Source organism: Taudactylus pleione, unplaced genomic scaffold (genome assembly GCF_031769625.1).
Source record: "Taudactylus pleione unplaced genomic scaffold, aTauple2 ptg001750l, whole genome shotgun sequence".
Taxonomy (NCBI): domain Eukaryota; kingdom Metazoa; phylum Chordata; class Amphibia; order Anura; family Myobatrachidae; genus Taudactylus; species Taudactylus pleione.
In genome coordinates this window covers 500051-525659 of record NW_028286147.1, presented here as the reverse complement: position 1 = coordinate 525659, position 25609 = coordinate 500051, and the positions used below count along the sequence as shown (strand labels likewise).

Here is a 25609-nt window from a genome sequence, read left to right as displayed (position 1 = left end):
AGTTTTATGGGATTGTGTGACAGTGTGTGCTCCTGATGAAGTTCAAACCTAGGCAAAAAATCTAATCCTGGTCAAACTACACCACCATGTCAAATTTGGTGGCGCTAGGTACAAAACTCTGGCCATACATAAAGGACAAACAGACAGACACACACACTTTCTCGCTTATTATATAGATGTTATAATAGTAGATTGCTGTATTCTAATGAGGCTGGAGTTTGGACTTACCTTGTTGGTAAGCCAGCAGGGCATTCCCTCCCCCTGCATTACCATTACATCACTGTTCTTGCTCTTGCAGCCAGTAGGTGTCACTATTTGTTCATGTCCAATCAGGGCAGTTACTTACACGTTGCTATCACAGTCAGGGGCGCCAAGAGGGGGGGAGCGGGTACTAATTACCAGGGCCTAGGCTTGCTGGGCGGGCCCGGTGGGGGTCCGGTACTGTCCCCCCCTCTTACATCACAGCAGCCCAGCACATGCTGCTGTGTGCTGGGCTGCACTGGGAGACTGCTCGCGGCTGCTAAGAAGCAGCCACAGCAGTCTCCTATGCCTGTGGGGGGAGTGATCAAGCTGATTGCGCCCCCCACTGGTTAATGCTCCAGTCTGAGGGGGCTCACTGCGCACCCCTCGCCAGCGCGCAATTTTTTCAAATTTTTTTTTACCTAAGGGGCGTAGCCACGCATCCCACGATTAGACCACGCCTCCTTTTACCAGGCCCCGGTGCAGCTCTTGGCGGACCTGGTCACAGTAACTACTACTTCCCCTGTTTGCCCCTTGTGGCTAGTGGTGCTTTTCAAGTTGTGACTGTTGGAATAAAATAATAGTGTAAGCCACTCCCCTTTTCCAAAATTTGTAACGCCACTGGGAGACAGATCTGGATCCCCTTCTGTAGGAGCACTCATGGGCCGCCATCAGAGAGAATTTCCAAATCATTCATTTCCATGCAAATTAAAGAAAATACATATAAAATGTACTATGGATGGTAAATTAATCCTGATTCAGAGCTGTACGCTAATGCCGGCGCTGCTGCGAAGGCGTACGCAGCTGCAATTCTTAAATATGCAAATGTTGCAGCCGCCAGGAGATGTACAGTATTGAGGCGCCCACCTGCGGCTTTGCAAATCCAAGCATTTGCGTAAAATGCATTTGTGTACAAAGGCATAGCATCGGTCTCAGGGCCTGATTCAGAGCCGGACCCTATTTGCGAACGGTCGTTCAGAATAAGGGGCCGGCTATTTAAATTGAGCGCTCGCTCTTTGCGGTCTGTTGACGCCTCTATGTCTGATCGAACGAACGAAACATGCGCTCGCTATTTTGTAAAGACGCACGCCCCCCTGGCCGTTCGCATCGTTACATCATCTCCGCTATTTATTAGATTAATCGAGTACATCGAAAGGCGTCTGAACTGCTCGCAGTGCTTGTGGTAGGTTTTACTTCCGCAATCACTGCGAGGCAGTTCAGGCTAAAAGACAACCAAGTGACGTGGTCGATGACGCTGTTTTGTTAATTATGCACTCCCATTAAACGCCCGTTTTGACCGTTAGGCACGCCTGCGTTCGGATCTCTACTCCCCCGTTTTCATGCACCCTTCCCCTGTTACCACCCACAAACGCCTCATTCTGTCCCCTCTAATTAGCAGGCCCTCGCTGTTTTGCGAGCGCATGATTTCCGACCTCAATGACTGGTTGGCGCATGCGGCATTATGACGCATGCGCAGATGTGCGAACATCGCTCGGAGCGAGCGGCCGCTTACGAGCAGCTCTGAATCAGGCCCACAGATCATTCATTATTCTATTGTCACAGTCCTGAGTAAGCCTATGGGTCCCGCAGAATAGGCGTGGGAAGTCTGAGCCATATGTCATGTGTACAAAATCGCAGTCGCACGCTGTGACACGCCCCCCGAAACGATCGGCACACGCCTGCGCTCTTTGCCGATATATATGTTACTCAATCACACTGCAAATAAATAGTTGCTGCAAGCTACTACTGTAATGTACCTTGACGCATGCACAGTGCGACTGAGCAGAGCCGTAACTAGACTTTTTGGTGGCATGTGCTAGAAAGAGCATTGGTGCCCCCCTCATTTTTCAAAGGAACATAATGCACCCTAAAAAGGGCCATGGCTTCATGGGGAAGGGCCAGGGAAGAGACAGGAGAGGCCAGGAGATGCTGGGGATGAAATAAGAGGAAGCTACAAGCAAGAATGGTAATAAACAGAAATTTGACAGGCCCAAAAAGCGTCCCCTGACCTGTGGTGCCCTGTGCGATGACACCGGCCGCACTACCATTAGCTACGGCCCAGCGACTCAGGACACATGCGCTGATTGCTGATTATCGGCTCAACTGCGAAAATATTGGCATAGCGTACAACTCCTAAGTCTGGCCCTTCAGAGACATTAAACACTGCAAGAATGAAATGGATCATTGAGAGCAGAAGTATAGGGTTCTGTTTAGTACAATTAGTGAAAGTGACGAAAATTAATTTTCTGCCGTGTATCGAAATTTAGAAAACGCCATATTTATATACAGCAGCGTCATCGCCACCCGGTGATGCAGTCTGTGGGGGGTGACACCAAAATAGCACAGCAGCTCTGCTATTTTGGTGTCACCGCCTCGGATGGTGCAGAGCGGTGTGGCCCGCACCCCCTAGTGACGCTGGCAGGACCCGAGGGGGGTGATGCACTGTGGGAGAAAGCAGCAAGAGAACTGTCTCCTCTTTGCTTTGCTGCAGTACGAGTAGACATAACAAGCAAAGCTTCTATCATCTTTATAAATACCGGACCTGCACAGCCTCTACTGCGACCTATGGGGGGCTGCAGGAATATAACCAACACAACTTTTCTGTTTACTGTATATGGAGAAATTAAATGTAAAAAGGTTTCTCCAGCTAAAATGCTCACCTCAGCCCCATGCATGTGGCCCGTGCTCCTCCTGGGTCCCCCGCCTCCTTCTCCTCTTCCGGCTGCAGGGAGGACAAGGAGGTGGAGCCCGGAACTTCCTGCAGAGGTCACCAGCAGGAAGCTCCTGGGGCTAGGAGGGGGAGGAGACCCCCTCACCCGGCGTTGGCAGTTTCGCAAAGGGCAGCTCTTATCGCAAGAGGCAAGAGTTGTCCTTTGCGATACTAATCACATATGTTAGTACATATGCGATTAGTAATTTTGCGGTGACTGGCGGGATGTACACGGCAAGGTTAGTACATCCCGGCCTACAAGAGATACAATGGGCATAGTGTTACATTATTTGGTGGCCCTTTGTATACTAATGTCCCCATAATGGTTCTTAAGGAACTTTTTTTTTTTTAAATCAATACAACTATATTGCCACCTAATCTTACAGTACCTCTGATCCTAGGAGCTCCACTCTATGGAGTCCCTGGGGTGATTCATGCAAATATTTGCCCCAGGGCCCCATCGATTGTCCCGCATGCCTGGCCGGAAAATGGGACTGTGTGAGCCGGAGGATCATCAGGGGCTGCAATCTCAGTGATTGGTCCTCTCTCAAAGATAGGGACAAGAGTTCTGCCGGTTAGATGGCAATGCAGATTTAAATATTAACTTTTTATTAACAAAAGAATAGACATTACAGGATGTAGTCAGGATCTTGATGGTCAGAATGCCGAATGTGGAAAGCCGAAAGTGGCATCCCAGTGGTCACAATCCTGACAGATTCCGATGTTGAGTGTTAGGGTTAGGCACTGGGGGAAGATGAGGGTTAGGCTGTAGGAGGGGACGGTTATGGTTAGGCTGTGGGAGGGACGGTTAGGGTGTGGGAGGGACGGTTAGGGTTAGGCTGCGGGAGGGGACTGTTATGGTTAGGCTGTGGGAGGGACAGTTAGGGTTAGGCTGCAGGAGGGGACTGCTAGGGTTAGGCTGCAGGAGGGGACAGTTAGGGTTAGGCTGCAGGAGGGGACAGTTAGGGTTAGGCTGTGGGAGGGACGGTTAGGGTTAGGCTGCAGGAGGGGACTGTTAGGGTTAGGCTGTGGGAGGGACAGTTAGGGTTAGGCTGTAGGAGGGAACTGCTAGGGTTAGGCTGTGGGAGGGATGGTTAGGGTTAGGTTGAAGGCGGAGACTGTTAGGGTTAGGCTGTGGAAGGGACTATTAGGGTTAGGCTGTGGAAGGGACAGTTAGGGTTAGGCTGTGGGAGGGGACGGTTAAGGTTAGGCTGTGGGAGGGGACGGTTAGGGTTAGGCTGTGGGAGGGGACTATTAGGGTTAGGCTGTGGAAGGGACTATTAGAGTTAGGCTGTGGAAGGGACTATTAGGGTTAGGCTGTGGAAGGGATGGTTAGGGTTAGGCTGTGGGAGGGGACGGTTAAGGTTAGGCTGTGGGAGGGGACGGTTAGGGTTAGGCTGTGGGAGGGGACGGTTAAGGTTAGGCTGTGGGAGGGACGGTTAAGGTTAGGCTGTGGAACGGGACTGTTGATCTTGACAGCCATTTAAGTCATTTTTTAGTTAACTGGTCACAAGTGGCAGCACTTATATGCACAAAATGCTGATTCTGAGCAACATCTGATCAGGAGCCATCAATTGGGATGGATGATAAATGGGTCAATCGATGACATCTGACTGTATGCAGTCACCATCCGACTGTATTAGTGGTACCCGTAAGTAGGGCCGTAAGGAGGGGTGTGTGAGCAGTGCCGTCCCACAGGGCCCTGGGGGCTAGAAATAGCGGAGCTGCAGTGCTGCTTGGACTATCCAAAGGACGCTCCAGGCACATATCCTGTAGTGTGTAGAGCCACCTGCAGCTACCAGGCAGATCTCAACATTCTCCTGTCGGTGACCCCTAATCCCTTGCATGAGGGGGCGGGGCCACCGGCACATGGCGGCAGCGAGCCCTGCTTTGGCACTGGCCATAAGGATCCGGACATTTGGTAGCAGTATATGTGTTCTTTATTAATATTATTATTATTAATTACAAGTACTTATATACTGCCAACATATTCAACTGCAGTTTACTTTAGGAATACATATCAATAGTTGTAACTTGAATCCAACATAGAGTAAATTATACCGTGCAGTTGGTTAGTATTGAAAAATAATATTTTCGTTGACAATCTGATCACTTTGTGGAAATTATTGATTATATGTAATGTAATGCTGGTCAAACCTCCACAGACAGCAGTAACATACTGCCTCCTACTGGTGAAGAAATGTTACAGCACTCCATTTAGACAAATGTGCATTTTAATATGAATAAAGCAACAATATTTTACTGCACAGAAAAAACCTTGAAAATTAGATTGAAAGAAAAATAATTTTCTCCCCTAATTTTTTTTTTTTTTTTACAAATGGGCCATCGAGACAAAACCATCTCATATTGCTTCATCTAAAAATATGGTGCATTCGTCATGTCCTAAAAAAACACCCTATTTGTTTTCATTCATTTTCTGCCAGCAAATGAAATTGTAGACGCGGACACTGAAAACATTAGGCTAATGTGGTAACACTGCCGCTCTCGTGGTACGTGTGAGTCAGCATTGCTAATGATTACAGCCAAGAAGTGAGACAATTTGCTGGAACTGATCCCAGATAACGCGTTCCTCTTGCACGGCGTGTCGCAGAGACGGAGATTAGAACAATTGAAATATCTAATCTATTAAGGGTTCTGTCACTACAACAGGAATGTTAGCTCACTCCATTATGTACTTATTGGCAAGTTCCTAATCATTGATCCTTGTAACAGTGCCTTTTGCTACAGAGCCAGCACGCTCTGGAAGACTTCAGGAAACTTTCTGGAGCATAGAATAGTAACTAATACCCCTTTCAGACATACTGAGATTCCCGGGATTTTGGCCTGCCTCAGCCAAAATTCCCGGGTCTCATGTCTGTGTGAAAGGTACCTACACGGGAACACGTTCCCGGGTAGCCGCCCCTGCAATCGACCAGGGTTTTTCCCGGGACTTAAGTCCCGGGAAATTACCCTGCTTCTGTCTGAATGGTGCTACCCGGGAATTTACTACTCCCGGGCAGCAGCAAGCAGCTTTTGTATGTAGCTGACAGCGCGGAGCGTCCTATAGGACGCTCAGCAGTGCTGCTCACCACCCCCAGCACCGGCCGGCTGTGCCACAGCGGGCCGCCCGCACTCCCACTGGACCACCAGGGAATTAAAATAAATGTTAAAAAAATTATAATAAAAAAAAACTGCATTACGATTGGCCGCTTTTGGCTGCTGAATGATGACATCATCATCAGCCAGAGAGGGGATAGGCTAGGAGGAGCAGACGGCAGAGAAGAGGCAGGTAAGCAGAAAAACCCTGCTCTTGTCTGAAAGGGGTCTACCTGGGAATTTGTCGTAGTGTGAAAGGGGGGTCTCGACCAAATACCCGGGAATTTGCACAGGAGAAATTCCCGGGTTTGAGCAGGAAATTTCCCGGGTTGTATATCTGAAAGGGGTATAAGGGGACTATTTACTAAGCAGTGTTAGAAGACAGAGTGAAAAGTGATAAGGTGCCAGCCAATCAGCTCCCAACTGTCATTTTTCAAACACAGACTGTGAGATGGACTAGTCCTGCGGTTGCCTTAGCAACAGCTCCAGGAGCAAATTTATGAAAACATGGAGAGAGGTAAAGTGGAGAGAGATAAAGGGCCTGATTCAGACCCGGACGCAAGGCTGTGTTCGCACGCAGCCTGTCGATGTTTTCATTCTGCGCGGGTGTATGCATCACAGTGCGCGAACCTGGAAGTACCAGGCAGTGCTCCATCACACCCATAAAAACTTAGTCTAGGCCGTATAACACTGGTACCAGAGTATTTGGGAAGGGGACATGCTGCCTACTGGTGTATTACATTACACCAAATGTGTCCCAGTTAAAGTATAGGACAAGACCTCTGCTGTCCTTCGAAGGCAGAACGCATTTCCAGGCGACCCCATAAAAAGCTTCATATTAACAAAACTGAATGGTAATAATCATTCTCATAATTATAGGAACCATGAAAAAAGCTGAGCAGTATTTTAGTACAAAACTGTCAAAGTTTTATTTAGTGAAAGAGGTGGCTCTCAAGGGTAGGGGCAGAACAGTGAATCACTAGTAAAACTTATATAGTATCACCGCGATACCACCCACTGTACCATCCAGGTACCCACACTTTGCTCTCGAAAAAGCAGAGGGGCATGCCATACTCAGGATAGGACTCAGGGCAGACCAGGGGGGCCTCAGGGAGGGGTGGTGCAGGGGCCTATCAGCCGGGGTAGGTGCCTGGCATTGCCTCATATTGTTCACATCCTCTGTAATGGGTTATGCCAATCTTCATGCGGTAGGGGAAGAGACTTGCACTGTGCCCCCCCTAAAAAATGTATCTACCTCTCCGCAATGCAAGGCGCACTTTGGGGAGGCTAATCCTATGACGAGGCTGCTTATGGAAGTAATATTTGGAGGTGCAGTTCAAACCAGCGTAGTGTGCAAGGGTTGCACTTAGGGCCTGATTCAGTACGGATTGCAATAGCGATTACGCACGCAGTCTCACTGCGAAGATATGCTAATGATTGCAAACGCAATGCCATACGCAGCCTAACACAAGGACGCCCACTTTACCTTACACACATCCGTAATCATTAACAAGACTGCGAAACCATCGGTAACATCGAGTACCATCGCAGCCTCACGCACACTTGTACAAGGTCTGATCTTACTCCGGAATTGCTTACTTCAGCACACGCTATGAGTCCTCAGGCTGCGTATGGCATCGCCCCTGCAACGGCGTTCAAAAGCACTGGCAGGCCTGCGTTTCGCCGACCACGCCTCCCGTCACCACCCACAAACGGCACATCCTGTCAATCTCTCTGCGATGGGTCTGCGTAGTCACTGCGATCGCAATCGCAGCGGAGTGTTCACGTATGCGAACTGCGATGAATGCAACAATCAGCCGACGGCGCGCGGAATGGTGGTTGCGAGCCTTGCTGATACAGACCCTTTGTGAATGACAACACTATCACTGCATTTCAAAAGTTTCAGCACCCGTAGTGTTGTCTTACTAGATGGTACTCTGATGATGATCTAGAAAAACAATGTTATACATTGCATTTGATTTACACCCGTGTTTCCGTACTGTTTCAGGGTTATCTGTCAGAAGGACTGGTGACTAAATGGTATCGATCTCCCCGTCTTCTCCTCTCGCCTAATAACTACACAAAGGCCATTGATATGTGGGCTGCCGGCTGTATACTAGCAGAGATGTTGACAGGACGGATGCTCTTTGCAGGTGCGTCAGTTTGTCTATGCTTATACATTTATTAACCCTTATCCGACCTGTCTGTCTGGCTTCCTTCCTTAGAAAAACTTAAAAGGAGTTAACTTGGGAACATTGTATGTGCTGTACTGTAGAGAAGCTTCTTGTTAAATCAAACAGAGCTTGTCTGGTCATAAGTTATTTTGTAGTCAAAGCAAGGAAATATTCAACCATTGTACATGAAGGATTGACCTCCGAGGGCCCGCTTCCATTGAAGGCTCATATTTCATGTCACCTTTTAAGCAACAACTCACACTCCCAGTATTTCTAAGGAGGTTTATAATGAGACAGCACATACAGAATACATTGAATAAGCCATGCTTATAAAAAGCTTTTTTATCTCCTCTCTCTCATGGGCTGAATTCAATTCAATGCGATCAGGAGCATCTTAAGAGAGGACGGGTTCCGTGTGCAGATTCAGTGCAGGCCCCCTCCTCTCCCCGGTGGTCCCGCGGTGAAGTAGACCACAGCACACCACCCACCTTACCTGGCTTTGCCTTGGCGACCTCGGCCCCGCCGCTCAATTCCCTGGACCCTTCTTCAATTCGGCGCCGGCCCTGAATAAATGAGAACTTGCTGACCGGCAGCCAATCAGGGGCGGCCACGTGGCCACCCCTTATTGGCTGGCGGGCCGCGAACTATGATTGGCTAATGAACGGAGCCAAATTTAACCATGCAGCCACTTTTTTGACCGGCGCTGGGACAGCGACAGATACAGCGCCGGAGCGGTGTCAAAAAGCCGCCGGCCACCACTGATTGGCTGCCGGTCCGCGAGCCAATCATGGCTCGCAGCCAGGGCCAGACCAATTTTAATACAAGCAGCCACTTGTTGACCGATGCTGGAACAGTGCCAATCCCAGCGCTGGACGGGTGCCGAAGTGAAGTGCCGGTATGACATACTGTTTTATACCTGCACACTTCAAGTACTGGTGCAGGGTGTGCGGTGTGGGCCCGCACCGCACACCCTGCACCCATTATAGATACGCCCCTGAATGCGATGATGAATAGCAGCAGGGAGGGAGCGATTTAACCTTAGTGTTTAGTCGCGAGAACCGGCATTTTTCAACTAAAGTTCCGGCCGCGCAGTTGTTAGTGCCACGTTAAGCCAGCAAACAGCTGCGCGCCCAGCACTTTTGTCGTATTTCTTCTTACATCCCAAGGAGGGTGCGAGAAGAAATCCTTTAGCCCGCCCAGACACTGCAGTGATATGAATAGCTTCGGGAGCGCCCTCCCACGGCTATTCAATATCGATTTCAATTGAATTCGACCCTATTTTTATATATATATATTATATATATATATATATATACACACACACACACACGAAAGTGGTTCAAAAAGTAAGGTAACAAGACCTCTCATGTGTGCTATGTTCTCTATTTCATTCTAATTTCCCACCAGGCCAAAGTAGACTGACCACGGCCATTAGACTGCGCCTTGTATCAGTCATACCTCATGTCTCAGTTGTAAGATGGCAGGGCTGGCGGAAACATGGTCAAAAATTGAGGTGCGTAGTGTGATAAGAATTCTGCAACTAAAGGGCACGTGATAACATCATGTCATGGAAACAGCTTTGGGTTTGGTGCACTGCATTTGATAACAGCAGGACAGACGTTTAAGATGAGCAGCGATCCAGCCAGTCAAGCACGTCCACCACAGATGGCAATGTGTGCCGCATTGATGGTCTGATTCAGGAGGACAGACGCATTCGAGTTAGTGACGTTGCTGACGAACTGAACATCTCAGTGGGTGCTGTGCCCAACATGGCTCTTGTGCAACTAGGGTACAGGAATAAAAAGTGTTTACTCTGGGTACTGAAGCCACTCACAGAAATTCACAATGGGATTGTCTCTCGTGCACTTGACCCGGTACCATGAAGAGAGAGTGCAGTTCCTGCATCGCATTGTTACAGGCGATGAAATGCGGGTGCATCATGTTGACACCGGAGAGGAAGCCAGCATCCATGACATGGGAACAGGTATCGTCCCCACCTTCAAAGAAATTCAAAACAATTCCATAAGCAAAGGTCATGGCGACAGTGTTTTGGGACCACAAGGACGCACTTCTTGTCAATTTCCTCACCAAGGGAGATATAGTGAATGCTGTCCACTATTGTGACACCTTGAGCCAGTTGCAGAGATAAATGTGTCTAAAACGATCTGGGTTGCTGCAAGTAGGCGTCATATTGCTACACGATAATGCCAGGTCACACTCAGGCAACTGCACGCGTAAGTTGTTGTGTTTCTTCTATGCCGTGATAGATGCCTTGGTGTGCCATTGAAACAAAATCTTAGACAAGAATTGGGATTATGTGGAAAAATAAACTGTACCAAGGCCATATTATTGAATATACATATATACGTTAAGAGTTGAATAAAGTTACGCAATGAGAGGTCTTGTTACCTTATTGTCAATGATAAGGGAATAATTAGATGGCAGGTAACATTTATGTTTTCTGATCATACTTATCGGGTTGGGTATGGGTTCCCGGCGGTCGGGATGCCACCGGTCAGAATACAGACAGAGGCATCCTAATCCCTACCCTAACCCTCCCTCCCCGTTGTCGAAACGTAACCTCCCCCCCAGTGCCTAAACCTAACCTCCCCCTCCCCGCACCCTAAACCTAACCCTCCCCCTTTAGTGCTTAACTCTAACCCTCCCCCAAGTGCCTAACCTCTACCCATAAATCTAACCCCCGATACTTACTTTCAGGATGCCGGTGGTCGGTATACTGGAGCCGGCACTGGTATTTAGACCGTCGGCATCCCGCATGTTGGTATGCTGACTACATCCCACTTCCAAATAGGGGCATACAAACTACAAATGAAAATGATCTGAAAATGACCATATAATGAAGATCCTACCTATCTAGTTACCATTGCATGTCTCTTCTCCTGTTGGCATCTAAATTGCAGACCAACCCTCAATCATTTCACCAACTCCCTTCTGGCAACAGCTTGGTCCAAGTGACACTTTTCTGTACTTTTCTCAGATCTTTCTTCAGCTTTCAACACTGTTGACCATACAATACTGTCACAAACCTCTTTGGTCTCTGTGCTAAGCACGACCCTGGTTCTCATCCTTTACTTTGGCCGATCAGTGGATTCTCCTTCTCCAGTGCATCCGCCTCACAATTCTGCTTTATTAGATTCTACTATGGTGACTCAACATCATCCTTTATACTCCCTTTTCTTTTTTCCGAAATATTCAGACTATCTCCAAATTCTGTAGTCTTTATCTTACACTTTTCTATTAAACACCTAGTACTAAGCCTTGGAGAGAGATAAAGTGGACGGGATAAAGTGCCAACCAATAAGCTCCTAGCTGACACTTTCAAACACAGCCTGTAACATGAGGAGCTGATTGGTTGGTACTTTATCTCCTTCCACTTTATCTCTCTCCAAGGCTTAGTACATAGACCCCATAATCTGATATCTCAAATTATTGACAATTGTTAGTGTCTGTTCATGGGCCTTCCAATACAATGACTATCTTCTCATCTGTCATCAATACCACTTCTAAACTAATCAACATCAACACTACCTTCAAAAACTCATCAACATCACCTTCAGCTCGTCAGTATCAACCCCACCACCAAACTCATTAATATCAACTCCATCTTCACACTTATCAGCATCAACACCACCTCCAATCTGATCAACACAACCTTCAGTTTCATTAACTCAGACTCATCTGCAACTTCACCTTCAGACTCATCATCATCACCACCCCCTTTTGACTCACTAACATGAACTCCACCTCCAGAATCATCAGTATCAACCCCACCTCCAGACACATCAACACCACCTCCAAACTCATCAACAACAACCCGCCTCCAGAATCGTCAACATCTACACCTCCAGACTCATGAGCATCAAACCCACCTCCAGAATCATCAGCATCAATACCACCTCCAGTTTCATACACATCTCAAGTCACTCCATTGTACTTTCCCTAGGTTCTTGCCCATGCACAGACTCCCGAATCAAACTAAAATTGCTATTGCTTACCTATCGATTACTCTGGTCCTCCTTACATCACTAATAATATCTCCTGCCTGTGCATTAACAATGACCTTTTGCTGAAATCCTCTGTTACAACAACACCAATAAGACTGCTTGCATGTTTCCCCTCTGCTATAGACTCATAAAATTGCCCCATCAGACTCACTCCCTCTCAGCTTTCAAACTTTTCCTAAGACATATTTCCTAGGAGACGAATATTCCCTCTGTCCGTAAATCTTTTGCAAACTTATCTTTTCACTTCTCTCATACTGCTTTCCCCAACCAACTCTCATGTTGCATACATTTTGCCTGCCTTATAGACTGCAAGATCTTATGAACAGAACAGTCTTTACCATGTGTACCAGTGTGCAATAAGTCTGTCTGTTTGTTCATATCACTCTCTACAGTTTCCCAAATTGTACATCGCTACTGGATATATCTGTGTTGCATTCTAAATACTTACTAGGTCAGGAGTTCTGCCATCATTCCAGTATAAAGTAGGAAGACTTGTGTATTGCAAGGAATGGCAAATGCCCTATTCTAAATTACTTTGTACATCAGAAGTCACCGCAAATTTCCTATAGAAAAACACTTGGCCTATTGACGTCTGCCCTGATAGGGTCATAATAATAACAATATTAATATTAAGTGATGTATATAACATCTTGTACTATATTTCCTGACAATACCGTGCACAATGGCACCAAACTGTTGACATTTATAATCCAAGCACGGACCCGCTTCCATCCTGCTCTGATAATTTATTAAAATATGTCTATTTCCATCCTTTAACCTTCAGATCTGTTCTTGGCTGAAGGAGAGGTCTGGCCCTTTGTATTCTTGCTTTATAATGAAATTCCTCTTTTCCTGCATCATTTTAAACTTCTTTGATGAAGATTCTGTCCCTGTAGACCTAAGTGACTTTTGCAGCTTTTTTTTTTTACTTTGGCAAATCGTTAAATAAGCCTCACACAGTTAGTCTATGCTTTCTTAATTGCTGTGCTGCACACAGTTTGCCACGGTAGGATAATGAAGTCCCACGTGGCTCATTACAGGCTGAAAAAAAAGTACGAACGTGGGTAAGTTTTCTACTTTTAATTGAGCTGCCCAATTCGAACAACTTCCGAAGGTTAACACGCAGCTGCCACGTGGTGGGCGAACATCTCTCTATAACTCTTTACTGAGTTTTTATATGTTGCATAAAATGTATTGTAATGTGTCTTTTTATATATCATGTCTGTTGTTTTATTGGTATACTCTAGTTGGCTTGTTTCTGCAGATGTACCTGCTCTTACTGGGATTAAGCACGCGACTGCATTCTCTTCAAAGAAAAAATGTTAAAGCGCACGTGTTGCCTTCTCACAGTGGGCTTCATCTACAAAGCGTTATACAGTTGAGAAGCCTTTTTTTATTTTCAAACGTTGGTGCACTTCTAGATTGGGAGAGAGGAGGACACCATTATATACCTGGGAAGGAGGGGCACCCTGTAGAACTTGGTCAATATCAATATCAAATTCTCAGCTTCTATCATTCTATAACAAATCCTTGTAAACCACAGTGGTGGACGACCCTGGAGTCATTAAGCTTGTTACGTTGCCTCACTAGAGGACACCCTCCAAATAAAAACAAACAAACATGAACTAGAATGTGAATGTAATATATGTAAGACAGAAAATTGGGAACAAGTGCGGGGTAATTGTTTTTCTTTTTGTCATCTCTGTTCATATTCGTGAAAACTTTTTGTTGCGTTGGTATCCCGCAGCAGCTGCACAAAATATTCCGCACTTGTTCTCGGTATTTCTGGAGGAGATGTGGGCAGAAAGGCACCCTGTATTCTAATCTAGAAAAAAATATACAAAGTACATCTCTTGATGCCCTATAATCCATATTTTTATAAAAATTTTCCCTTGTCGTCTTTGTTTATTCAGTAAAAACATTTTTTTAAAGAAATATACATACTGTATCAGACGCTTCAGTGAAAAATCAAGGATTGGACATTTCTTTACATTTTTCATTTTGCAGCAAAAAGTTTCATTTATGTTGGCACTTTCTGTAGAGATTAATCATTTCTTTTCACCACAATTTGTTTGCCCACATAACACAATCTTTAGATTGTAAGCTCTTGCGAGCATGGCTCACTTCCTTTTGTTTTTATCTACATAATTACGTGATCCGCACATTAGAAAAAAATAAAAGATAAAAATAATCATGGTTTTGAGGACTACTCTGGGAAAACGGATCTGATCCTACTTTGCGGTATTACGGGTCCAATTGGAAGTTTTTCTGGTGAGGGATTAAAATTTTAATTTAGAAGATCATCTGTCCATTATGGGACTGTTCAAGACTCATTAGACTGAGGGGACATGAAGCCTTTATTAGGTATCTGAATGTTTTTAATAGATTGATTGAAACGCATCTAGAAACAGTTTTGTGTAAAAGAGCTCCTTGAAAGTCATGAAATGCGTCACACTGAAAGTATTGACTACTGCAGATTACTTTCACCTCCTAAGTACCTTTCGCTGAATGAACGTAGGTGCAAATAACGTGAGCACTGCAGGTTGGTGCACATTTTGCACTTTCATCAATTACATTTTGTCATAAACCAAAAAAAAAATGAAAAGCAATAGCAATATCTTCACCTAGGGGTTTTAGTCAAACACACTTCATGCACTTCAAATTAACCAAAGCGGCTGCTATTGGTTGACATTGGCTGCTATTGGTTTTTCATATTTATCATTTAGGGAATCATGAACTGGAGCAGATGCAGCTGATCTTGGACACGATTCCTGTGATTCACAAAGAAGACAAGGATGAACTTCTCAAAGTGATGCCCTCATTTGTCAACTCTGACTGGGAGGTAAAGAGGCCTCTGAGGAAGCTGCTTCCTGAGATGAACCTGGAAGGTGAGTTCTTCATTCACAATGGTTTTCACCTAGAAAATCAAGTGCTTGGTTTGAATTAAATCAACCATATACTTCTCAACACTTAATAAAAACAAAATTGAGCCAAAATAAGCCCCTGCCAAATCACCCTACCATTTAGTACAAACCAAACTTAAATTCCTTAGACCACACTCACATTTATGGGAGACCACGCCTACTACGTTTTCATTGACCACGCCCCTTTTGGATAAGAAAATCGGGACTATTGGGAGATGACAATCGTCTGCTTCTTGTCCAGTTTTGAACGTTCCGTGGCTTCCCAGCAGCTGAGGAAATACCATCCTCGTCACACAGTGATTTAAAAGACAACACTATACAGCTCCCCTGTTATCCCTGAATCAGACGCTCCGTTTTTTTATAGACTCAACCCAGTAAACCAGGCATGCAGCCATGCCAGCGTGACCCAATTCATGAGGGAGACATTGCATGGTTTAGGATTTCTCATCTATTTTAGACAGTTAACTTGGGCACAGTTAATTAGTTAATATCAGGCATGCATTTTGCATCAATTAATGGAAGATAATTCAATCCAAATGTGGGAAATCAAGAGCCAGACAAACATCTGCCTTATGTGGTGGGTCATATTGGCATGTCTGAGCATGATGGGGGTATAGAGAGGCAGGAGAAACGGTAGGTGCTGAAATGTAATAGGTGCACAGTATGTAATGTCCCATTTATCATTTATCAAAGAAGTGTTTTCAAAAGTTTCACTTTAACATTAGTAACCACTGACATCATGAGACATAGGGGGGGGGCAGAAGTCTCAAATCTTGGAGAGACATAAAGTACCAACCAAACAGTTTCTAACTCATTTTTCAAACACACCCTGTTAAATTACAGTTAAATGCTGATTGGTTGGTACTTTATCTCTCTCCAAGGTTTGATACATCTCCCCCATGATATGTAATGACTATCGGTTGTGTCCTTAAAATGGCTGCCTACACAGCATGTAGGAGACAGGCACTATTTAAGGTGCAAAACACTTGCAATTTTGAAGGGGTTTACATACATCCGAGGTACAAAAATATTAAAGTGGGCCTGTCACCTTCACACAGTGGCGGCAGATGTTTTATACTGTATATTGTAACGTTATGCAGTCCATTCGCTAAGAACAAGTGACAACACTCAGGCACTACCAAATATTAATGAAGCCTGACTGATATTTATGAGACTTGACTGATATTTATGAATAATGTCTGACTAATATTCATGGGGTCTGATAAATAATCATGAAGCCTGATATTTATAAGGCCTGACTTATGGCTTGTGGCTGAGTTATTGTTCCTAGCGCATTAATAGACTAATCACTAATATTCAGCCTCTACCATATTTCTGCAATGCCATTACCCACACATGGATGTAGGACACATTTTATACTATATGCTAATCCGGTCGTCTATTACGCCTGGACCAGGCTCTCGTTTTCTTTCTACTGAAGCCAGCAAAAAAAAAAAAAAAAATGCTAACTGCATAATCCTTGTTTTCTTTCCAATGTTTAGCTATTGATTTTTTGGAAAAGATTTTGACTTTCAACCCCATGGACCGATTAACAGCTGAAGCCGCTCTGCAGCATTCATATATGTCCCCATATTCCTGCCCAGAAGATGAGCCAATATCTCTGCACCCCTTCCGCATTGAGGATGAAATTGATGACATCTTGCTGATGGAGGCCAGCCAGAGCCAGCTGTCTAACTGGGACAGGTGGGAACATCCTTTCAGAGTCTTTCCAAATAATATGTACATATGGCCCTCTGTAACGTTCCTGCATTTCATTACCAGCTGTGACCTAGCCGACTGGATTATATCCAAGAATCAGCTATTTCATTCAATTGACCCTTTAAGTGCGGAAAAGAGACAACATTCTAAACCTGTTCACTCTCCATACAGGATGGTAACATCAAATGCCCAAAACCGGAGCATTGGAAAACAGTAGATATGGTACCCTGCTACCACGGGAGGTGTCTCTATTAAACAAACTGAGGCAGCCTTCTTGGGCACCATGTTTTAGAAGGGCTGTAAAATGCGGGTTCCGGACTATAGACAGACAGTAATTAGTTAGACAATGTCTAGATAGACACCATATGTTAGACAGTTAATAGTTAGACAAGGATAAACGTTCGACACAGACAAAAGACAGACACACTAAAGTTAGACATGTAAAAAGTTCGACAGGTACAAAAGGTCGACAGGGTCAAAAGTTCGACATGAAAATGATTGACACAAAAATGAGGCACAATGGGGAGGGTTAGGGTTAGGGTGAAGATTAGGGCTAAAAAAAAAAAATTGTCTACCATTTTTGAGTAGACCATTTTCATGTCGAACTTTTGACCCTGTCGAACTTTTTACATGTCTAACTTTAGTGTGTCTAATTGTTGTCTTTGTCGAACTTTTATACTTATCTAACTATTAACTGTCTATGTCTAACATCTGGTGTCTATCTAGACATTGTCTAACTAATTACTGTCTCTCTCTTATACCATACCTGTACAATGCAGGGAGATGAGTTAAAATGATAATTGCTGCAAAAGACTAATGATATTTATACGGTTGGGTCTAATAAAGATCAATGTAACAATATTTGTCTTTCAAAGGAACAACTGTCCTACGTTCCTCCTGTCTTACACTAGATAGTCTGCATATAGCATGACACAAAGGATATCACTGTTAGAGAACAATCCAGCAAAAAAAAAAAACAACATATTTTTTGGGCTATTGGCTCAGAGTCTCCTCAATGGACATATATTTAATTATGTGCAGGGGTTCCAGATTCTGTAATTTATATCAACCAGAAATGGGGAGCTGAGGGAGATGCGGCGCATAGAGGCTGAAATCCTCAAAGAACTGAATTGATTGGCTGCCTTAAGCTGTCCATTCATTACACGATGCGGGAACGACGGCACGATTACGACGCCGTCGTTCAGTTTATGCAGATCAATCATCCCCGAACATGGCAACCTGACGGCGGTCGTCAGGTTGACCGTCATGTTCGGGCGATGATTGATGTTAAAAACGACCAGCGGGCGCGCGCGTCGCTGGTCGTTTTTAACCTTTTACTGCCCGATTTGCGGGCGATTACCAAGCGATGGAGCGATAACGACCGTCGCTCCATCGCTAGGTTTAATCGCCTAGTGGATGGGCAGCATTATTTCTATGTTTGGTATAAATTGGTTGGATATGATCAGGGAGCTTTGCATGATGGGTTGGGTAAGGGATGCTAGCGCTCGGAAGCCTGGCAGTCAGAATCCCGTCATGATGGCATCCCGACAAGGTTAGGATACCGACACTTATCTGTCAGTATAGTAATCCACCCCCTCTCCCTACCCCCTCCCTCCCCAGTGCCTAAACCTAACCTCCCTCGTGTCTAAACCTATCCTCCCCTGACCTTAAACCTTACCCTCCCCCACTAGCACCTAACCCCAGTACTTACCATCGCGATGCCAGCGCCGAGATTCTGACAGGTGTTGGGATTCCAGTGCCGGCATTCTAAGCAATGGGTTCCCGACTGTCGGGATATTGACCGCATCCCTGCATGATAACTGAACGTATTACATATTATTTTTAAATATTATTACATAATATTACAGAAATATTTGCACCTTGGTCACAGTTTTGTAATTACATCCCCCCCTGCAAAATGTTCCATGTCTCCTATTCACCATGCCTTACTCTTATTTTAAAAGCAGCAGTCCAGAGCGAGTGATGGTTTGCCATTGCGCATGAGTGAAAGTCGCACTTCGCATGCGCAGCGATTGCATTCTGATTACTCTCTGGCGTTTGGGAGTAGTAATGGGTGAGAGGTGGTTAGAAGAACGCCGGCGTGTCTGACCATTTAAACGCCGTTTCATGAGTTTGCATAAATTATCCATTGCGGACTCCTTCACGGCATGAAAGCGCTCTGCGGCAGGAAAACTGCAGTCTTTGCGTCTGAATTACATGATGCGTGACTGCCCGATGTGTGTTGATTTTAACCGAAGTTTACGCTGTTGCATGGATATGCCGGACGGATATGAGAAGGCAGCAGTGGGGGTCCCTATGCTCGGCTAAGCTTTGGAAGGCATTAGCCTATATTAGCAACTGCGATCCGTGAGCGAATGCAGTTGCAAATGCATTAGCGGGAATCTCGGAATAAAGCCCTATGTTTTAATTATCATTGAGAGCACATTGCTGGAATTAGCACACTTTCTACACTTTGTATGCGTGTGTGTGTGTAAAGAAAAATACTATCATGGTACAGTCACAATGCCAGTTCAGTTGCTTTCTTTATTTTTATTTTTTTTTAAGTTTCTTAATATACTGTATATAATTCTGCCTCGTTCTCAGTCTTTGTTGTTTAAACCTGTTACAAATGTTCCACACTTGATTTCTTACTTCTTGCTATTTAATCTAGTAGTTTCACATGAATTACTACCATAACATAGTCACTGAAGCAGACTTTTGCCATATTATATGTATTAATAGTATCTTTCTTTTTTACAGGTATCAAGTGAGTTTTTCTTCTGACCAGGACTGGAGACCAGATCAAAACCTCGGTATGAGTGATGTCCAACGTGATCCTCGTGCTGGATCAGGATCACAGGTTGAAGAAGCTCAGGTTGATCCACGCAAGTACTCTCAAAGTAGCTCGGAAAGATTCCTGGAACAGTCGCATTCATCTATGGACCGTGTTTCTGAGGGAGATTGTGGAAGGTCTTGTGAATATAAAGTGGGATCTCCTTCCTACTTGGATAAGTTACTATGGAGAGACAACAAACCACACCACTACTCAGAACCTAAGCTCATTTTAGATCTTTCCAACTGGAAAAAAACTATTCCACCTACAGGAGACATGGCGATGGAAGAAGAGCCCTCCAATCTGTTTCTGGAAATCGCTCAGTGGGTCAAAAGCACTGAGGCAGGTCTTGAGTGCCCACCAAGTACTGCTTCTGAGGTACAAGAGCCCCATCAACTGCATCCTCCTCATCAGGAGGCAACTAGTGATATCCCCAAGGATGCTGAATCTTCTTTCGATTTGGATGTTTTTATCTCCAGGGCACTAAAATTATGTACAAGCCAGGAAGACTTGCCAGACAACAAGCTCAGTGATATCAATGGGGCTTGTATTCCTGAGCACCCAAATGATATTCCACAGACGGAAGTATTTCATAAGGACAGGTGGTAGTATTTTCATTAACAAAAGGAATATTTTACTGAGCACATTTGTTTTTTAAATCAATGGACATTGTGATTTTTTCAGTGCAATGTACTAAGTTGACTCCTATATCTTGGAGAACATTCGGGTTTAAGGCCCTAAAAATATTTTCTGTACTGATAATTGTAATATCATTACATTGCAAAATTATTGCCTTTTATGTAAAGGTTAGCACAGATCAATGCTCAATATTTGATGCCTTACAATACTTGATGAAAGGAGTGTAAAAACAACATACCATACCACTTATCTATTTTGAAGTTAAAATTTTATAAATGATCAAATCTACAACGATGGCTACACTACTTATCCTAATGTCTCTTGTCACTATGATTCCTGAATATAAGAAAAAATGTAAATTCTAAAAGATTATATTAGATTTATTAAATAGTATAAATAAAAATTACCCCAAAAGTTTTAGAAAATGTTTAAATTGTAAAAAAAAAAAAAATAGTAATAATAAAAAAATCTTTCTCATTTAAATTCAGATTAGCATTATCTAGTTATTTGGGATGTCTTATGTTTTTTTTGTGGTATAAATTTATTTTCGCATCAGTTTTAAATGTTTTAACCAAACTTACAGTACATTAAATAATAATAATATTAATAAAAAAATGTAAAGCAATTATATTACATGCAGTACCATTATGACTTTATATTTTGAACATGACATGAATTGTGATACACAAAAATTCTTTATACAATTTTATTATATTCATTAATATCATGAGTTAGAGACTACTATATATTCTCCAGAATGGAAATAATATAAATATGAATTACAGTACTGTAAATTTATCAGATTTTGGAACAACAAAAACTTATTTGAAAGAATTCTGTTTAAAATATAAGCAGGAGGTACATAATAATATATATCTGTTTACATAACTTAATTTCTGTAATTATTTAAAATTTTGTTTTATATATCTTATAGATTAATTTTAATATATAAATATAGAATATTTAATTTTGAAATACATTTTAAATTGTTAATTATTGAATGTTTTAGCCTTAAATGTCACCAAAAAAGGAAAGTTCCAGGATTTTAAGGTTAGAAATTTTAATTAAGGTTTCTCTATTAAAATTATCAATAGGCGATATAAACTTTATTTACTTACTGGCTCTAGAACGTATAAAAAAAATCAGTTTGGTAAATATGCTGCTTTTTTATTTCTTTGCAGTTTTTAAATAATGGTAACAAACAGGACAGATACATGTGATATTTTGGCAGTCACCCAATTTCTACAAGCACCCTTTGTATAACAAACATATGCATAAAACTTTAAAAAAAGAAATATAGTTTTAAGAGAATGAATTGGGAATTCCTAAATATTATGTTTTAAACCAGCATTTTGAAAATATTCTGTTTGCATTTAGAGTATGCAATACCTTATGATTAATTAGTTTATAGAATGTGGTACATACCATATTTGTGCTGCACATAAATAAAATTATACATATGGCATCTTCGTCTGTATGAAAAATGTTTTTATCTCCAAAAAATATTTGCTTCAGTTTTTAACAATTAGAAGTACGTAGTTGTGTTGGCATAACCAAAAACTAATGGAATTTTAAGGGATAATTCCACCTAAAATATGATGAATTTTTTAAGCTAACACACCTATTTTCCCTAACTACAAGGAATATTGGGTTCCTGTGCTAAGGTTCCCCTCTTGATATACTTTAGGTTTCAGGAACTAACACCTCCGGTTTCAGGAACTGACAAAGTGCAGATTTAAGAAGCTGAAAGAGTGCAGGTTTCAGAAGCTAACAGACTGCAGGTTTCAGGAACTGACAGTGCTCATCTTTCAGGAACTGACAGTGCTCATGTTGGCATAACCAAAAACTAATGGAATTTTAAGGGATAATTCCACCTAAAATATGATTTTTTTTTTAAGCTAACATGTCTATTTTCCCTAACTATAAGGAATATTGGGTTCCTGTGCTAGGGTTCACCTCATGATGTACTTTAGGTTTCAGTAACTGACAGAGTGCAGGTTTTAGGAGCTGACAGAGTGCAGGTTTCAGGAGCTGACAGAGTGCAGGTTTCAGGAGCTGACAGAGTGCAGGTTTCAGGAGCTGACAGAGTGCAGGTTTCAGGAACTGACAGTGTGCAGGTTTCAGGAGCTGACAGAGTGCAGGTTTCAGGAGCTGACAGAGTGCAGGTTTCAGGAGCTGACAGAGTGCAGGTTTCAGGAGCTGACAGTGCGCAGGTTCAGGAACGTTTCCGAAACTGACAGTGCTCATCTTTCAGGAGGATCTTTACGTGCAGATTTCAGGAATTAACAAAGTGCAGGTTTCAGGAATTAATAGAGCGCAGGTTTCAGGAACTGACAATGTGCAGGTTTCAGGAACTAATAGTGCACAGGTTTCAAGAACTGACAGTGTGCAGATTTCAGGAACTGACAGGGTCTTATTCAGCAAGGATCAAAATTGCAAAGCTGCACGCAGGCAGCTTTGCAATTGCGATCCTTGCAATAATGCAAATCTAGCAGGAGGTATATGACACCACCTGCTGCATTTGCGATCCCAGCACTGCGTCGGAGGTCAAAGGCTGGGATCACCATCGCAACCTTTGGTAGTCAATGGTCGCAATGGTGGGCGACGCCGGGCGGCCGGACAGCTGAGTAAGCATCAGCTTACTCAGGCTCACCAGCTTGCAAGCCCAGAAAACTGCGTATGTCCACGCAGTCTCTGGGCTGGCCGCATAATTTTGCCCACAAAAATTTACATCACCACTATCTTTCAAATACCATGGCTATGCACACACCCAATTCAATCTTTTTTAAAAACGGTCGCAATTTTTTTAAAGCTGAAACCCGCGTGAAACTTTTTAAAAATGGGGATTAGCCTGTACCCCCACCCTGGAAAAAAAAAAACATTGGGTAACAGTAATAATGGTTATTACTGACCCAAATACTTTTTTTTTTAATGCAGCAAATGGATGCTTTGTGCATTTACTTAATTAAAATCATGATACAAAGCAAACTTTTTTGGAGTGCATAAATTAATGAAAAAGTTGATTTGGGGGTAATTTGAAGTCAATACTGGTTTTAACAACAAATAATGACATGTTAAGCTAATTGGAAACTTCTAATTTATTCATTCATAAGTCCAGACAACTTTTCCTTAAACTAACAATTTTAGGAAAAATTGGACTTGCTCTGACGGTGCTCAATATCGAGTGCTACATGAAATAATAAAACCTTGCGCCAAAATTCGCTCCCAATTGAATATGCCCCATTGAGTGCAGATTTCAGGAAATTTTGAGAAATTAATAAAATAAGCATCTCAAGACTAATCAGAGCATGGATGTAAGAGCACATATTTTGGTTGTCTGATATGCAAAATGTGATGGGTGGAAAAAATGTGTGTAATATGTGTATATTGATAATTTTGGAGAGGTGGAAATTTAAGATAAACAGAAAAAAAAATAAAAAATGAAATAATAAAAATAAATAATACATACAATATAAAGATAATAATAATGTAAACAAATCTATAAAAAATAAACTATATAGGAAAATTTAAATATAAAAATAGAGTTAAGGGGTATATCAATGTATATGTAGGATTCTGTTCTGAGGTGGGAGCTATATGTGTGTAGGTGTACTGGTATGTGTCTTACATATAAATTGATATACTTCTTAACTCTATTTTTACATTTTCCTATACATCTTATTTTTTATATATAAACTAGTTAGCAGCTCATCAAAATGACTTGGGGGGATGAAAGTAGAAATGTCAGCACCTGCAGCTGTGCGCGTGTGAACGGAGCAACAATTGAATTGCTCCGTCTGGCAAAATCTAGCGGCCACCGGTGCGCAAAACACTTGAATTCCCCCCATAAATGCGAAGAGCAGCATTAGCACTATTATTTTTTATTTATTTTTATTATTCTATTGTTATATTTGTATTTATTTATCTTTGATTTCCACATCTCCCAAATTATCAATATACACATATTGCAAAAAAAATTTCAACCCATCACATTTTGCATATTAGACAGCCAAAATATAAGCACTCGTACATCTTTGTTTATTAGCATATTAGCTGAAGGAAGCTGCTACCAAAAGCTGCAGGTGTGCTCCGACCATTATTAAACAGAGCATGGAAACAACTATAAATCTTGTATTCTCTTGTAACTTTAGGTTAGTACCAGAACATTTTTAAATTACAAAATAAGCCCACTGGATCTGACCATTCAGAATTCTGCCAAGTTAGTCTATATTGGTACTTTCAGGGGACACCATGAGGCAAAATCATTGATCTCCAACTGTGTATGTAGAATTATTAATATTATATTTTATTTCTATTCATATCTAAGCAAATATTTGCCCTATGATGCCCTTATTTGTCTTATGCCAATTATCTAGTTTTTTTTGCCAAATGTAATTTTGTTAGCTATTGTAAGCAGAATACTTTTAGATAAGTAGGTGCCTTTTTATTTTGTGACCATATAGCTGATCCATCCTGATGATTTATTACGGTTTAACAAAGTCTGCAATAGCATGGTTCACCGAATGTTACTGTATCCTCATTGACAGAACACCGGGTTGTAAAGCCAAGGATACCTTGTATGGATCTGAAACCTGATGGTTGTGAAAGCATTTTGTATATGTGCAGGTTGTTCTTGATGTTAGTGTGTTTTTGTTCAGTGGTTTAATTCTGTGTCTTAATTCACATTATTATCTCTTAAACATGCTACCGTTATATCTCACGTTAGAGGTGTACACTTATATACTTAACATAAATTGACCTATTAAAATATCAACTTCAGTCCAATATTTGGAGTTTCTCATTTATTTGAATGAATATTTTTGGTTGCACGAACAGAACGGACTGTGGAATAGAAATTTAAAGGAAGAGAGTTGAGTGCGCAAACAAGCAGCTGGTACACATGATGTTCAAGAGGTGCCCTCTACCCTCCAAATATAGATAATGTGAAGAAAAAGGTAAACAACCCAGTTACAGCGCTATAATTAAGATACTTATGGTCATAAATAGGAGTAGTGTCCTGCAGTGTCCAACAGTATAAAGGTTGGTCTTTTCCTCAATAAGCAGGATTTTCATGTAAGAGATAAAGAGGTATATAGTGCAATACCATTTAATCACATCAAATAACAATATACATAAAAGAACACAGTATAAAACTTGGTGATGAATAGGAATATAATTGAGGATCCCCAAACAGCTGGAGGACAACAATTACCGGATCTCAGAAGAAAGCTGGCAAAAGACAAATCTTT

The 25609-nt window shown here is 42.6% G+C and overlaps 1 protein-coding gene across 1 annotated transcript in view; it reads left to right on the top strand.

The window, feature by feature from the left end:
• MAPK4 (mitogen-activated protein kinase 4) overlaps positions 1–20352 on the top strand; it is a 65820-nt gene extending 45468 nt beyond the window's left edge. The window contains exons 2-5 of the mRNA XM_088464679.1: positions 8055–8199; positions 14972–15133; positions 16672–16873; positions 19649–20352. Of these exons, the coding sequence (XP_088320805.1) occupies positions 8055–8199; positions 14972–15133; positions 16672–16873; positions 19649–20330 (1191 nt within the window). The 3' untranslated portion in view covers positions 20331–20352. The remainder of the gene's footprint in view (positions 1–8054; positions 8200–14971; positions 15134–16671; positions 16874–19648) is intronic.
• Positions 20353–25609: the final 5257 nt, after the last annotated feature.